General features: G+C 42.9%; 1 protein-coding gene across 5 annotated transcripts in view; it reads right to left on the reverse strand.

Moving 5' to 3' along the window:
• Positions 1-17,160, reverse strand: part of arap3 (ArfGAP with RhoGAP domain, ankyrin repeat and PH domain 3) — a 375,519-nt gene that overhangs the window by 139,593 nt on the left and 218,766 nt on the right. For all 5 annotated transcript variants that reach the window (XM_063052998.1, XM_063052993.1, XM_063052997.1 and 2 more), the window contains 3 exons: positions 13,440-13,525; positions 12,374-12,556; positions 1,930-2,095 (listed from right to left, as the gene is read on the reverse strand). In XM_063052998.1, the coding sequence (XP_062909068.1) occupies positions 1,930-2,095; positions 12,374-12,556; positions 13,440-13,525 (435 nt within the window). The remainder of the gene's footprint in view (positions 1-1,929; positions 2,096-12,373; positions 12,557-13,439; positions 13,526-17,160) is intronic.

A 17,160-nucleotide genomic window follows, 5' to 3' on the forward strand; every position in this document is an offset into this window, starting at 1 on the left:
TCATTCCTGGAATCATCCTTGTGAACCTCCTCTGGACCCTCTCCAATGCCAGCACACCTCTAAGATGAGGAGCCCAAAACTGTACACAATACTCAAGGTGAGGCCTCACCAGTGCCTTATAAGGCCTCAGCATCATATCCCCACTCTTGTATTCTAGACCTCTTGAAATGAATGCTAACATGGCATTTGCCTTCCTCACCACTGACTCAACCTGCAAGTTAATCTTCAGTGTGTTCTGCACAAGAACTCTCAAGTCCCTTTGCATCCCAGATTTTTGGATTTTTTCCCTGTTTAGAAAATAGTCTGCACATTTATTTTTACTACCAAAGTGCATGACCACATATTTTCCAATATTATATTTCATTTGCCACTTTCATGCCCATTCTCCTAATTTGTCTAGGTCCTTCTGCATCCTATCTGTTTCCTCAACACTACCTGCCCCTCCACCAATTTTCGTATCATCTGCAAACCTAGCAACAAAGCCAACTATTTCATCACCTAAATCATTTATATACAACAAAAAAAGAAGTGGTCCCAAAAGCAACCCCTGCAGATCACCACTAATCACTGGCAGCCAACTAAAAAAGGATCCTTTTATTGCCACTCGCCGTCTCCTACCAATCAGCCAATGCTCTAACCATGTTAGTAACTTTCCTGTAATACCATTGGCTCTTAACTTTGTAAGCAGCCTCATGTGTGGCAGCTTGTCAAAAGCCTTCTGTAAGTCCAAATATACAACATCTACCGCATCCCCTTTACCTATCCTACCCATAATCTCCTCAAAGAATTCCAACAGGTTCATCAGGCAGGATTTTCCCTGAAGGAAACCATACTGACTTTGTCCAACCTTCTCCTGTGTCACCAAGTACTCCAAAGCGTCAGTCTTAAAAATTGACTCAACACCTTCCCAACCACTGAGGTCAGTCTAACTGGTCTATAATTTCCTTACTGCTGCCTTTCTCCTTTCTTAAAGAGTGGAGTGACATTTTCAATTTTCCAGCCCTCTGGCACCATGCCAGAGTACAATGATTTTTGAAAGATAATTTCTAATGCTGCCACAATCTCTAACGCTACCTCTTCCCAGGGTACAGTTCATCTTGTAAAGAGACTGCCAAGAAGAAGGCAATGGCAACCCACTTCTCTAGAAAAATTTGCCAAAAACAATCATGGTCAGGGAAAGAGCAGGATTGCTCAAGTTATATGACATGGCACATAATGAACAAACTCAAAACAATGTGCACTTTCCCAGTGTTAAGTTCAGTAGTTAGTATTGCCTATTTCAAGTGTGTACAATGCTTTTGCCAATCACTTTGGTTTAGGGTTCCCTCAGAGTTTATAAGACATTCTGAATTGAAAGGAACCTTATGAAAACTCTAAAAGGGAATGACCTGCTGTTCTGTCTAGCCAGTCCTGTAGTGTGGTGATACCTGGTGCAGTTCGAAGCAGACACTCCACGTCCTAACAGGAGAACATGTCAGCATAAGGACAGTAGGAAAAAAAATAAAAGCCCAGGTCATTAGGAGGAAAGAAATGGATATTTCCTCTGCAGTCTCTTTGGAGATTAAAACCAGTTCTAAGTGCATGCTTAGGTTGTTGGGAATGGTGAGGGTGAATCACAGAAACAAAGACTGACGAATAACTAGCTTTACAAATCAATGCAATGTGAAGGTTCAATAGAAAGGCCCCACATCCTTTAACTTTTCTTTGAAATGTTTAAGCAAATGTAAAATGGATTTTATAATATTAGAGGCTATAAGCAAATTTCTAAGCTGCATTTACAATTCTCAAAATATATTGGCTATAGCAAATTATTAGGGTTCCAACACATACTGACATATTAATTTAAAGTTAATGATATATTTTGTAAATGTAGCCAATAATATTGATTTTACATATATTCATTAAAGATGTGGCATACTTAATAAATACCTGGACTTCTCTGTGGTGATCGTTCCATTCTGGAAGAATAGGGTGGGCTTTGAATTGACTTTGTATCACAGGCATCTGAGTCAACGAGACTCTTTTTGTCTGCTTCAGAGAAGATCTGGGGTACAGTATGCAGGAGATTGGGGCTGGTGACTGCTGTGCAAAGTGCCTGCAAGGTATGGAAACAAAGATCAGCAAATCTCCCTCTAAAGCATAAACTTGTCATACAGATAAAATAACTTAGTTCTGCAAAGAACATCAAACCGATCATCTTAATGATGATTTTCATGGCAGGAACAGCTCAATTCTGCAGGTTATTTACTCTGTAAGACAGGACAGACAAATGACTAAATGTCCCTGTGTTGGCAGGTTAATGGAGCTGTCAGATTAGAGAAACGTCGTTATTTACTGCTAGATCATAAAGGGATGGGATAATTCGGTTCTCACTTGAAGAATCAGTTCTACGGCTATTCAGGGAGCATCAATATTAGAAAGTGTGAAGCTATTTTATAGCAATGCACTTCAGTATAAAATTCTGCACATTGTTTAAGGCAAACTTAATTGCAGAGCAACCATGCCATTGACGAACTCAAAGAATTTATCAATAAAATGGAAACCACACCAAATTGAATTATGCTGTATACAGCAGATTAAGTACCAATGAAGGATGGTATCCATTAGCTGACTGGAGTGTCAATTACCTATTAAAGCTGTAAATGAAGCATTGAAAAAATGTTCACGAAGATTGATGTCAGCTCCAGTTAAATATATGAATATCATCAACCGCAGATAGTAGCAATTACCACGCCAAAGATCATGGATCATAGAAAAGATCTTATCTGATTCTTTCAGTATTGATTATTTTTGCTAATTACTCTACAGATAAATAATAAGACATAAATTATTTCCTCTGCAGAACGGGCAAGAAGTTAAGACATACTTCCATTGCTTTGACATATCTAACCACTAATTTTTAACTTCAGATCCAGCTCATCATCGTTTATTTCATGGCCCTTGTGAAAAGGGAAAGAAGTTAAAACCAGATGAATGCATGCTTTGGTCGGGAATGAGAGCACATTTCTTTGAAAGTGATGTTCAACCTGCTTTTAGACCTGTTCTGATGACTATATTCAAATTAGTCAGGCCTTAAGGATTGTTGGCTATTGTGGTAATCAGGTGTAGATACATGTTAAAAAGGAATTTTTCAAAGGAGCTTTTATCATAGTTCTTTTATTCATTGTCTGAAGACAAACATTCTCACTGATATATGTCATGAAATACAGTACAGTGCAAGACATAAAATATACTATAAATTACAATCAGAAAAAATATATGCAGTATATATACACACACACACACACACACATATACTGTATATATTACATGTGCAGTATATACATACACACACATTATATATAAATATATACATATATATACATATTCCAAGTTGTCCAGTCTTGTCCATTTACGCTTTGTTGCCAGCTGGTCGGTCCCAGTTCCCCAACCACTGGCGTGGGCCTTGTTAATCTGGGCGATGCCCAAGCTGGCATGACTCTTTTTGTTCTTGTCACTCTCATCCAGAGGATGGATTGGACACTCCCAAATCCAAATGGGAAACTCCCAAGAAGGTCATGGAGAATGACAGATCCTGTCGGATTTCCAAATACAGACTGATAAGCAGGTACTGGCCAACCAACTGAACATAGTAATACTGGACTAGGAACAGATAGCAATAGTAATGGATGTGGTACTCCCATATGTCACTAACATTGGGAAGAAAGAATATGAGAAATACCATGGTTTGAAAGAGCAGATAAAAAGGATGTGGAAGGTTAAAGCCAGAGTAATCTGGTGGTGAAAGTAGCACTTGGGGCTGTGACACTTGGAGTGGGAGAGTGGGTCCAACAAATCTTGGAAACAACATCTAAGATCTTGCTCCGGAGCAGCGGACGAAGAGGAACAGCAAGGATACTGTTCTAAATCCTTAAGCTCCCAGGCCTCTGGCAGAGGACCCAAGATTGAGGGAAAAATACACATACATACCACCCATAAGAGGTGTGGGAAAAATGTTTTTTAAATTATATATATATATATATATATATATATATATATATATATACACACACACATAACCATTTAGAATCCTCTACACAGTAAACCAGGAAGACCAGCATTTCTTGGCCGTCTTTCATTGTCCTCCATTATGTGGTGGGGGTTAACCTTCTGAATCTTCAGCTGTTCATATAGCAGAGGTGTTCCCACAGTACTGTTGAGTTGAGCATTTCAGGGCATAATAAAATTTTAGGGATCCAAGGATTGCTGAACAGATAGTATTTATTAACCATCACTAAACAAATATTCAGTGAAAAAATGAAGAAAAATATTTGAAAATAATCTTGAATTCCCAGCCTAACAACACCATGGAATTCTCAAACAAGGGAAGGCAAACAGACTTCTGTTCTGACAGAAAATCTGTGAGCCTGATTGAAATTTTACAATAATTCTTTTGCCATCATTGACAGTAACATTTTCTTTTCAAGAAACTACTTTATTAAGTGAATTTAAATTCCCAGGTCACCATCAATCTCCAGATTGATAGACTACATCTCTGATTACCAGTCCAATAGATACATTCAGATGCATTAACACTAGCTTATGGGAGGAGGCCAACATGAACCTCATCTCCGCCATGATAAAGCAATACCAACTCCAGAGGACAGGTTAGGAAAGGTTGAGAGAGCCATGGTTTTCAAGGGATATTGGAAACTTGGTTCAGAAGAAGAGAGAGATCTACAATAAATATAGGCAGCTTGGAGTAAGTGAGGTGCTTGAGGAATATAAACAATGTAAAAAGAACCTTAAGAAAGAAATTAGAAAAGCTAAAAGAAGATATGAGGTTGCTTTGGCAAGTAAGGTGAAAATAAATCCAAGGGATTTCTACACTTATATTAATAGCAAAAGGATAGTGAGGGATAAAATTGGTCCCTTAGAGCAGGGGTCCCCAACCTTTTATGCACTGCAGACCGGTTTCATATTGACAATATTCTTGCGGACCAGCCGACCCGGGGGGAGGCGGGGGGCGGGTAGGGTTGCCAACGGACAAGAGTAGCAGTCAAATACGTTGTTTACAGAGAGACTACAATGACCATGAAGCGGGCACCAGTGCGCATGCGTGTACGTGCCAATTTTTTCTACAAATCGTTTTTGGCGATTCTGTTTGGGGTGGGGGGGGATGTTAATCACGACCGGAATATAGGTGATAAGTGGCTAATACACTCAATTTCGTTTCTAAAAGGGTTTATCTGACAAATTTAATATTAAACATACAACGCATATTTTCCTCGCATGAATTTAGTGATAAGTCAATTATCAGGGGAGGACAGAGGAGCTTGAAGTAAGTGTTGAACGAACTTCCAGTAGAAGTGGTAGAGGCAGGTTCGATATTATCATTTAAAGAAAAATTGGATAGCTATATGGACAGGAAAGGAACGGAGGATTATGGGCTGAGTGCAGGTCGGTGGGACTAGGTGAGAGTAGCGTTCGGCACGTACTAGAAGGGCTGAGATCACCTGTTTCCGTGCTGTAATTGTTGTATGGTTATATAAGTAAGTCAATAGCATCATAACATTTTAAGTAACATTTGGATATTAAACACACAGCGCATATTTTCCCCGTATGAACATATAAAATCATTGCAACGCACCAATATCGCTGAATCATTGGGAGCCCTGGGTTGAATACTTGTTTTCCTGCAACAAGACGGTCCATCGAGGGGTGATGGGAGACAGTGATACTCGAAGGGGGTTCCTTATGTCCAGTCTATTACGCAATTTGGTTTTTGTTGCATTCATTGCAGAGATATGTTGGAAATGGAAGCAACGTTTTCAGTGCTTTCGTGGCTATCTCAGGATATTTAGCCTTGACTTTGATCCAGAATGCCAGCAGAGATGTTATGTCAAACATACTTTTCAGCCCGCCGTCATTTGCAAGCTTGAGGAGTTGATCTCCTTCCCACGCTGACATGGATGATGCGCGGGTAATGATCTCACGTGCATAATGACTCAACAGTGCGTGACAGGGAACAAGGAAAGGTGCAACTGACTCCTATCGCCAAATCATACTGTTTCCTTGCGGCCCGGTAGCGCATGCTCTGCGGCCTGGTACCAGTCCGCCGTCCGGTGGTTGGAGACCGCTGCCTTAGAGAATCAGAGTAGATGGCTATGTGCGGAGCCAAAAGAGATGGGGGAGATTTTGAACAATTTCTTTTCTTCGGTATTCACTAAGGAGAAGGATATTGAATTGTGTAAGGTAATGGAAACAAATAGGGTAGTTATGGAAACTATGATGATTAAAGAAGAGGAAGTACTGGTGCTTTTAAGGAATACAAAAGTGAATATCCTGACAGGATATTCCCTAGGACCTTGAGGGAAGTTAGTGTGGAAATAGCAGGGGCTCTGACAGAAATATTTCAAATTTCATAGAAACAGGGATGGTGCTGGAGGATTGGCGTTTTGCTCATGTTCTTCCATTGTTTAAAAAGGGTTCTAAGAGTAAACCTAGCAATTATTGGCCTGTGAGTTTGACGTCAGTGGTGGGTAAATTGATGGAAAGTATTCTCAGAGATAGTATATATAATTATCTGGATAGACAGGATCTGATTAGGAACAGTCAACATGGATTTGTGCGTGGAAGGTCATGTTTGACAAATCTCATTAAATTTTTTGAAGAGGTTACTAGGAAAATTGATGACGGTAAAGCAATGGATGTTGTCTATATGGGTTTCATCTCCTAAGTTACAGAGAAAGGTTGAACAAGTTGGGTCTTGCCAACATTCAGGGCCCCAAACAGTACTTCCAAGTGAGGCAACACTTCACTTGTGAGTCTGTTGGGGTCAACTATTGCATCTGATTCTCTCGGTGCAGCCTCTTCTGCATCGGTGAAACCCAACGCAGATTGGGGGACTGCTTCGTCGAGCACCTCCGCTCCGTCGACCAAAACAGACAGGATCTCCCAGTAGCCACCCACTTCAACTCTGCTTCCCACTCCCATTCAGATATGTCCATACATGGCCTCTTCTACTGCCATGATTAGGCTAAACTCAGGTTGGAGGAGCAACACCTCATATACCGTCTAGGTAGTCTCCAGCCCCTTGGTATGAACATAGAATTCTGCAACTTCCGGTAATTCCCTCCCCCTCCCTTCCCCTATCCCTATGTCACTCTGCCCCCCTCCCCCAGCTGCCTACCTCCTCCATCTTGGTTCCGCCTCCTTCTACTACGCATTGTGTTTTCCCCTATTCTTTCTTCACCTTTCCTGCCTATCACCTCCCTGCTTCCCTTCCCCCATCCCTTTATCTTTCCCCTTACTGGTTTTCCTCCTGGAACCTACCAGCCTTCTCCTTCTCTGAGAAGAGGCGGAGGACAAGCTAGCTCGCAGTTAGTTTTTACAATGTCTCCTGAGATGGTGATGTGCCTCTCATGTGAGATGTGGCAGTCTTGGGGGAGCTTCCCTCTCTTGCAGAGTCACATCTGCCAGAAGTGCATACGGCTGGGCGATCTGGAAGACCGTGTAAGGAATCTGGAGCAGCAGCTGGACGACCTTCGACTCATAAGGGAGAATGAGGCCGTCATAGATGAGAGCTACAGGGAGGTAGTCACATCTAGGCTGTTAGAAGCAGGTCGCTGGGTGACAGTCAGAGGGGGGAAAGCGAAGGTGAGCAGACAGGTAGCGCAGAGCACCCCTTTAGCCATTCCCCTGAATAATAAGTTTACCATCCTAGATACTGTTGGCGGGGACGACCGACCAGGTGTGAGCCACGGTGGCAGGACCTCCGGCACTGTGTCTGACCCTGTGGTGCAGAAAGGTGGGACGGAGAAGAGGAGAGCTGTCGTCATAGGAGACTCTATAGTCAGGGGAGCAGACGGGAGATTTTGTGGACATGAGAAGGACACTTGCATGGTTTGTTGCCTCCCGGGTGCCAGAGTCCGGGATGTCTCTGACCGGGTGTATGACATCCTGGTACGAGAGGGAAAGCAACCAGAAGTCGTGATACATGTTGCGACCAACGACATAGGCAGGAAGAGGGATGAGGTCCTGAAGTGTGAGCTTCGGGAACTAGGCAGAAGGCTGAAGAACAGGACCTCAAGGGTGGCGTTCTCAGGATTGCTGCCAGTGCTACGTGACAGTGATGGTAAGAATTGGAGGAGATGGCAGTTGAATGCGTGGCTGAGGAGTTGGTGCAGGAAGCAGGGTTTTAGATTTTTAGATCATTGGGATCTCTTCTGGGGAAGGTGGGACCTGTACAGATTGGATGGGTTGCACCTGAACTCGAGGGGGAGCAATATCCTTGCGGGTAGGTTTGCTAGCATGGTTCGGGAGAATTTAAACTAATTTGCGAGGGGGATGGGACCCAGAGCGATAGAGCAGTGAAAGAAGTGCATGGAGTAAAGCCAGATCTAACATACAGAGAGGCTTTGAGGAAAGAGAAGCAGAATAAACGGTGTAAGGACAGTAAGGTAGAAGGGCTGAAATGTATGTACCTCAATGCAAGAAGCATCAGGAACAAAGGTGATGAACTGAGACCTTGGATACATACATGGAATTATGATGTAGTGGCCATTACAGAGACTTGGCTGGCACCAGGGCAGGAATGGATTCTCAATATTCCTGGATTTCAGTGCTTTAAAAGGGATAGAGAGGGCGGAAAAAGGGGAGGAGGGGTGGCATTACTGGTCGGGGATACTATTACGGCTACAGAAAGGGTGGGCAATGTAGCAGGATCCTCTTTTGAGTCAATATGGGTGGAAGTCAGGAACAGGAAGTGAGCAGTTACTCTACTGGGGGTATTCTATAGGCCCCTGGTAGCAGCAGAGATACAGAGGAGCAGATTGGGGGGCAGATTTTGGAAAGGTGCAAAAATAACAGGGTTGTTATCATGGGTGACTTTAACTTCCCTAATATTGATTGGCACCTGATTAGTTCCAAGGGTTTAGATGGGGCAGAGTTTGTTAAGTGTGTCCAGGACGGATTCCTGTCACAGTATGTGGACAGGCCGACCAGGGGGAATGCCATACCAGATCTAGTACTAGGTAATGAACCGGGTCAGGTCACAGATCTCTCAGTGGGTGAGCATCTGGGGGACAGTGACCACCGCTCCCTGGCCTTTAGCATTATCATGGAAAAGGATAGAATCAGACAGGACAGGAAAATTTTTAATTGGGGAAAGGCAAATTATGAGGCTATAAGGCTAGAACTTGCGGGTGTGAATTGGGATGATGTTTTTGCAGGGAAATGTACTATGGACACGTGGTCGATGTTTAGAGATCTCTTGCGGGATGTTAGGGATAAATTTGTCCCGGTGAGAAAGATAAAGAATGGTAGGGTGAAGGAACCATGGGTGACAAGTGAGGTGGAAAATCTAGTCAGGTGGAAGAAGGCAGCATACATGAGGTTTCGGAAGCAAGGATCAGATGGGTCTATTGAGGAATATAGGGAAGCAAGAAAGGAGCTTAAGAAGGGGCTGAGAAGAGCAAGAGGGGGGCATGAGAAGGCCTTGGCGAGTAGGGTAAAGGAAAACCCCAAGGCATTCTTCAATTATGTGAAGAAAAAAAGGATGACAGGAGTGAAGGTAGGACCAATTAGAGATAAAGGTGGGAAGATATGCCTGGAGGCTATGGAAGTGAGCAAGGTTCTCAATGAATACTTCTCTTCGGTATTCACCAATGAGAGGGAACTTGATGATGGTGAGGACAATATGAGTGAGGTTGATGTTCTGGAGCATGTTGATATTAAGGGAGAGGAGGTGTTGCTGGAGTTGTTAAAATACATTAGGACAGGTAAGTCCCCAGGGCCTGACGGAATATTCCCCAGGCTGCTCCACGAGACAAGAGAAGAGATTGCTGAGCCTCTGGCTAGGATCTTCATGTCCTCGTTGTCCATGGGAATGGTACCGGAGGACTGGAGGGAGGCGAATGTTGTCCCCTTGTTCAAAAAAGGTAGTAGGGATAGTCCGGGTAATTATAGACCAGTGAGCCTTACGTCTGTGGTGGGAAAGCTGTTGGAAAAGATCCTTAGAGATAGGATCTATAGGCATTTAGAGAATCATGGTCTGATCAGGGACAGTCAGCATGGCTTTGTGAAGGGCAGACTGTGTCTAACAAGCCTGATAGAGTTCTTTGAGGAGGTGACCAGGCATATAGATGAGGGTAGTGCAGTGGATGTGATCTATATGGATTTTAGTAAGGCATTTGATAAGATTCCACATGGTAGGCTTATTCAAAAAGTTAGAAGGCATGGGATCCAGGGAGGTTTGGCCAGGTGGATTCAGAATTGGCTTGCCTGCAGAAGGCAGAGGGTGGTGGTGGATGGAGTACATTCAGATTGGAGGATTGTGACTAGTGGTGTCCCACAAGGATCTGTTCTGGGACCTCCACTTTTTGTGATTTTTATTTACGACCTGGATGTTGGGGTAGAAGGCTGGGTTGGCAAGTTTGCGACACAAAGGTTGGTGGTGTTGTAGATAGTGTAGAGGATTGTCAAAGATTGCAGAGAGACATTGATAGGATGCAGAAGTGGGCTGAGAAGTGGCAGATGGAGTTCAACCTGGAGAAGTGTGAGGTGGTACACTTTGGAAGGACAAACTCCAAGGCAGAGTACAAAGTAAATGGCAGGATACTTGGTAGTGTGGAGGAGCAGAGGGATCTCAGGGTACATGTCTACAGATCCCTGAAAGTTGCCTCACAGGTGGATAGGGTAGTTAAGAAAGCTTATGGGGTGTTAGCTTTCATAAGTCGAGGGATAGAGTTTAAGAGTCGCGATGTAATGATGCAGCTCTATAAAACTCTGGTTAGGCCACACTTGGAGTACTGTGTCCAGTTCTGGTCACCTCACTATAGGAAGGATGTGGAAGCATTGGAAAGGGTACAGAGGAGATTTACCAGGATGCTGCCTGGTTTAGAAATTATGCATTATGATCAGAGATTAAGGGAGCTAGAGCTTTACTCTTTGGAGAGAAGGAGGATGAGAGGAGACATGATAGAGGTGTACAAGATAATAAGAGGAATAGATAGAGTGGATAGCCAGCGCCTCTTCCCCAGGGCACCACTGCTCAATACAAGAGGACATGGCTTTAAGGTAAGGGGTGGGAAGTTCAAGGGGGATATTAGAGCAAGTTTTTTTACTCAGAGAGTGGTTGGTGTGTGGAATGCACTGCCTGAGTCAGTGGTGGAGGCAGATACACTAGTGAAGTTTAAGAGACTACTAGACAGGTAATATGGAGGAATTTAAGGTGGGGGCTTATATGGGAGGCAGAGTTTTAGGGTCGGCTCAACATTGTGGGCCGAAGGGCCTGTACTGTGCTGTACTATTCTATGTTCTATGTTCCCACCCTCCCCCCACCTTCTTTATAGGGCCTCTGCCCCTTCCCCCTACAGTTCTGACGAAGGGTTCCGGCCCGAAACATCAATCGATCTTTGTTACTGATGCTGCCCGACCTGTTGAGTTCCTCCAGCATGTTGTGAGTGGGTCTCTATTCTTTGGAGCGTAGAAGGTTGAGGGGGGACTTGATAGAGGTATTTAAAATTATGACGGGGATAGATAGAGTTGACGTGGATAGGCTTTTTCCTTTGAGAGTGGGGGAGGTTCAAACAAGAGGACATGAGTTGAGAGTTAAAGGGCAAACGTTTAGGGGTAACATGAGGGGGAACTTCTTTACTCAGAGAGTGGTAGCTATGTGGAACGAGCTTCCAGCGAAAGTGGTTGAAGCAGGTTCAATGTTGTCATTTAAAGTTAAATTGGATAGCTATATGGACAGGAAAGGAATGGAGGGGTTATGGGCTGAGTGCAGGTTGGTGAGACTAGGTGAGAATAAGAGTGTGGCACTGACTAGAAGGGCCGAGATGGCCTGTTTCCGTGCTGTAATTTGTTATATGGTTATATGGTTATGTCATCCAGATGTCTAACACATCTCTCTGAGCAGATCCTTTACTCCCATCTCTGGGAAGGTCAGTGAGCCCCTGGTCAGCAAAGGAAAAGCTTCAAAGTTAATCTAAATACTGGGAAGAATTACCCTCAAGAAATATACCGAGAGAAATCTGTTCAAAAGAGAGCTGCATTACATGAAAGCAACTTCTGCTGGGCTACAGAGAACAAACGGCAGCTGCAAAAGGAGAGACTGAACAACTATCGGATTCCACCACTAATAACAGCCACCATTTGCTCTTGCCCACACTGCATCAGAATATGTGGATCGTGGATTGGCCTTTACAGCTACCTGAGGACCCATCAATAGACAGTCTCTTCGGAGAACATCATACTCAGCTCGAGTGATTGCACTACTACAACTACTCTTGCATTCACAGTAAATGTGATACTGTTAATTGACAAGAGACAATCAACAGGCATCTTGTCTGCCGGTGACTAATGCCAAGTAAGAAACAGAAAGGATTACCTTAATAAGTTCCTCTTGAGTTGCAAATTTAGTATGTGACCGCCTGTATATCCCCTCTCTGTATTTCATTATGATGAATTCTCTCCGCCTCTCGACTGAAGCATCTGTATCCAACTCCTCTCCTGGAGTGATTCGAGCTGCCCAGAACCTATTCGCTTTCTCATTCCCTAACTGAATGAAAAGCTACAAGGAACAGGAATTATATTAAGTAACAGATCACTAATATGTTGATGAAAATGTGAGGACAATAACAAAAACATTTTAATTTTGATGCAAGAGATTCCACAGCTACTGGAAATCCAAAGAAACACATACAAAGTGCTGGAGGAGCTCAGCAGGTAAGGCAGCATCTACAGAGAGAAATAAATAGGCGAAGTTTCAGGCTAAGACTGCTCAATATGATTGGAAAGGAAGGGGGACGAAGCCAGAATTAATTAACACAGGGATTCATATATGTTTAGTATAAAAGGGTTTTGATGATTGGCATCGAGTAGGATGGTTGAAGATTGATATGGACTTAGAAGGCCAATGGATCTCTTTCCATGCTAATATCTCATTACGACTCAATGATTTCATAAAATAAAAATGTACCATTTAAAACTCTCAGACACACAACCTTGTGGGCCACACAGTAATGTAGGGTTAGCTTTACACTTCACAGTGCCAGTAATTGCAATTCCTGCCACTGTCTGTAAGGAGTTTGTAGCCACTCCCCATGACAGCATGGTCTTCCATTGGATGCTCTGGTTTCCTTACACATTCCAAAAGAAAAAGGTGCATGGTTTAGGGTGAGTAAGTTTTACATCTCAAATGATGATGCAAATGACAAATTTCGCTCTATATTCCAATGTAATTTAGACAAATAAGGCTGATCTTTAACCTTTAATCTTGTGTCCAAAGGTAAGTAATCTTGGCTAAGTTAGTTTGAATATCTATGTGACCTGTATTAATCCTGTGAGTCTTTGGTAATTTTACAACATCTTACTATTTTGAGTTTATTTCCATAGTGAAGAACTTCCAACATGGAACTTTCAGCAATTTGATTTAAGAAGTCTTGACATCTGACCTGTACAATTTCATTTGTCCATACGCTTGTATCCAATTTCAGGCTCTGTACTTTAGAGATAGATGCTCCTAAGCCTCGATGTTCTCCTGCAATCATAAAAGAAACTTGAAAGACATAATTTCACCAAAAAAATCTGCTAAGCACCAATCCTATCAGAGCAGCTGAATCAGGATCAGTGCAGAAAATAGGCTTTACAACTCATGCATACAAAATGCATATCACAGAAACACGCCCAACTGGGTGAGTATTGGTATTTATACTTCAGACAACATGCCACTCACTATTTGACTCCCTTCTCCTCTTGTGCTAATTCAGCCATTAATGGGTTGGAGCACCAGATTTACAACACTAGCTCTGATAAATTTATAATGCAAAAACTTATTTAAATACCATGCTGCACCAATCTATTGGAGTGGCAAGGTGGAGGTATGTCTCTACCAAAGGAGGGATGAGGTGCTTCTTCCTTCCACTAGTCTGCAGGTCACCCTTGGACAAGGTGTAGTGCCTGCTTAGCCCCCTGATCAGGGCCACATGAAGTCATGGGAGCAGGTGGTGGGTGGTTGTATGAACAGCTGGTGCATATCGCAAGTCCTGGTTATGTGACCACTGATGCCAGGCAGACAATCTCGGACGAGCATTGATAATGGCTAGCATCACCCATCTTGTAAAGACACTGCCCAGAAGAAGGCAAGGGCAAACCACTTCTGTAGAAAAAATTGCTGAGAACAATCATGGTCATGGAAAAGCCATGATAGCCTACTTCATACAACACAGCATGTAACGAATGAATGAGCACCAATCTATGACTGGATAAGAAGATAGCTTAGGCTGGGGTTTTAGCTGAGTAAGTTTTATAAACCTTTAGCTATGTCTCAAAATTGCATCATGGAGTTAGATATGAATTGCCATTACATACTGTTCCTTTGAAGTTTAGAGTGAAAAATATCAAAAGTTACTGGCAAACTAATTACCCTTTCAGCCAATTGTTTGCAGCTGGTTGTGAAGAAACACAACTGGAATAGACACATGTCGGTTTTTCAAAAGGCTCTCCATCCTGAAGCTGTAACCTGATTTCCATCTCACAACTAGCTAGTTTCTCTTAAACACTCCTTTCTCACCATCAAGTGGCACATGACTGCCTGCTTTCGATCAGTTGCTTGGTGGCAGCAGAACAAAGTCAAAGTAAAAATAAAATGTGCTATCATATATTATGTTGAGATATATTTTCTCACAGGCATTTACAGAAGAATAAAGAAATACAATGGAACTTATGAAAAACTGTACAGAAAGACTGACAAACAACCAATGTGCAAAAATCAAGTTGTGCAAATAAAAATATACTACTCAGAACGAGTTGTAAGTTCTTAAAGTGATTTTGGAAATTGTCAAATCAGTTCGGAGTTGTGGTGAGTGGAATTATCCACATCAGTTCAAGAGCCTGATGGTTGCAATTGCTCCTGAACCTGATGGTGTGTGACCAAGCCTGCTGAACCTGCTGTCTGATGGTAGTAGCGAGAAGAAAGCCTGGATGGTTGTGTTCATAGAACCATAGAAACTACAGCACAGAAAGAGGCCCTTTGGCCCTTCTTGGCTGTGCCGAACCATTTTCTGCCTAGTCCCACTGACCTGCACACGGACCATATCCCTCCATACACCTCCCATCCATGTATCTGTCCAATTTATTCTTAAATGTTAAAAAAGAACCCGCATTTACTACCTCGTCTGGCAGCTCATTCCATACTCCCACCACTCTCTGTGTGAAGAAGCCCCCGCTAATGTTCCCTTTAAACTTTTCCCCCCTCACCCTTAACCCATGTCCTCTGGTTTTTTTCTCCCCTTGCCTCAGTGGAAAAAGCCTGCTTGCATTCACTCTATCTATACCCATCATAATTTTATATACCTTTATCAAATCTCCCCTCATTCTTCTACGCTCCAGGGAATAAAGTCCTAACCTATTCAATCTTTCTCTGTAACTGAGTTTCTCAAGTCCCGGCAACATCCTTGTAAACCTTCTCTGCACTCTTTCAACCTTATTTATATCCTTCCTGTAATTTGGTGACCAAAACTGAACATAATACTCCACATTTGGCCTCACCAATGCCTTATACAACCTCATCATAACATTCCAGCTCTTATACTCAATACTTCGATTAATAAAGGCCAATGTACCAAAAGCTCTCTTTACGACCCTATCTACCTGTGACGACACTTTTAGGGAATTTTGTATCTGTATTCCCAAATCCCTCTGTTCCACTGCACTCCTCAGTGCCTTACCATTAACCCTGTATGTTCTACGTTGGTTTGTCCTTCCAACGTGCAATACCTCACACTTGTCAGTATTAAACTCCATCTGCCATTTTTCAGCCCATTTTTCCAGCTGGTCCAAGTCCCTCTGCAGGCTCTGAAAACATTCCTCACTGTCTACTACACCTCCAATCTTTGTATCATCAGCAAACTTGCTGATCTAATTTACCACATTATCATCCAGATCATTGATATAGATGACAAATAACAATGGACCCAGCACTGATCCCTGTGGCACACCACTAGTCACAGGCCTCCACTCAGAGAAGCAATTCTCTACTACCACTCTCTGGCTTCTTCCATCGAGCCAATGTCTAATCTAATTTACCACCTCTCCATGTATACCTAGCGACAGAATTTTCCTAACTAACCTCCCATGCGGGACCTTGTCAAGGGCCTTACTGAAGTTCATGTAGACAATATCCACTGCCTTTCCTTCATCCACTTTCCTGGTAACCTCCTCGAAAAACTCCAACGGATTGGTCAAACATGACCTACCACGCACAAAGCCATGTTGACTCTCCCTAATAAGCCCCTGTCTATCCAAATGCTTGTAGATTCTGTCTCTTAGTACTCCCTCCAATAACTTACCTACTACTGACGTTAAATTCACTGGCCTATAATTTCCCGGATTACTTTTCGATCCTTTTTTAAACAATGGAACAACATGAGCCACTCTCCAATCCTCCGGCACTTCACCCGGAGACAGCGACATTTTAAATATTTCTGCCAGGGCCCCCGCAATTTCAACACTAGTCTCCTTCAAGGTCCGAGGGAACACCCTGTCAGGTCCCGGGAATTTATCCACTTTAATTTTCCTCAAGACAGCAAACACCTCCTCCTTTTCAATCTGTACAGTTCCCATGGTCTCACTACTTGATTCCCTCAATTCCATAGATTTCATGCCAGCTTCCTTAGTAAATACAGACGCAAAAAACCTATTTAAGATCTCCCCCATTTCCTTTGGTTCCGCACAAAGCCGTCCACTCTGACCTTCAAGAGGACCAATTTTATCCCTTACAATCCTTTTGCTTTTAATATACTTGTAAAAGCTCTTTGGATTATCCTTCACTTTGACTGCCAAGGCAACGTCATGTCTTCTTTTTGCCCTCCTGATTTCTTTCTTAAGTATTTTCTTGCACTTCTTATACTCCTCAAGCACCTGATTTACCCCCTGTTTCCTATACATTTCATACAACTCCCTCTTCTTCTTTATCAGAGTTGCAATATCCCTTGAGAACCAAGGTTCCTTATTCCTATTTAATTTGCTTTTAATCCTGACAGGAACATACAAACTCTGCACTCTCAAAATTTCCCCTTTGAAGGCTTCCCACCTACCAATCACATCTTTGCCAGAGAACAACCTGTCCCAATCCACGCTTTTTAGATCCTTTCTCATTTCTTCAGATTTGGCCTT

Source organism: Mobula hypostoma, chromosome 7 (assembly GCF_963921235.1).
Source record: "Mobula hypostoma chromosome 7, sMobHyp1.1, whole genome shotgun sequence".
Classification (NCBI taxonomy): domain Eukaryota; kingdom Metazoa; phylum Chordata; class Chondrichthyes; order Myliobatiformes; family Myliobatidae; genus Mobula; species Mobula hypostoma.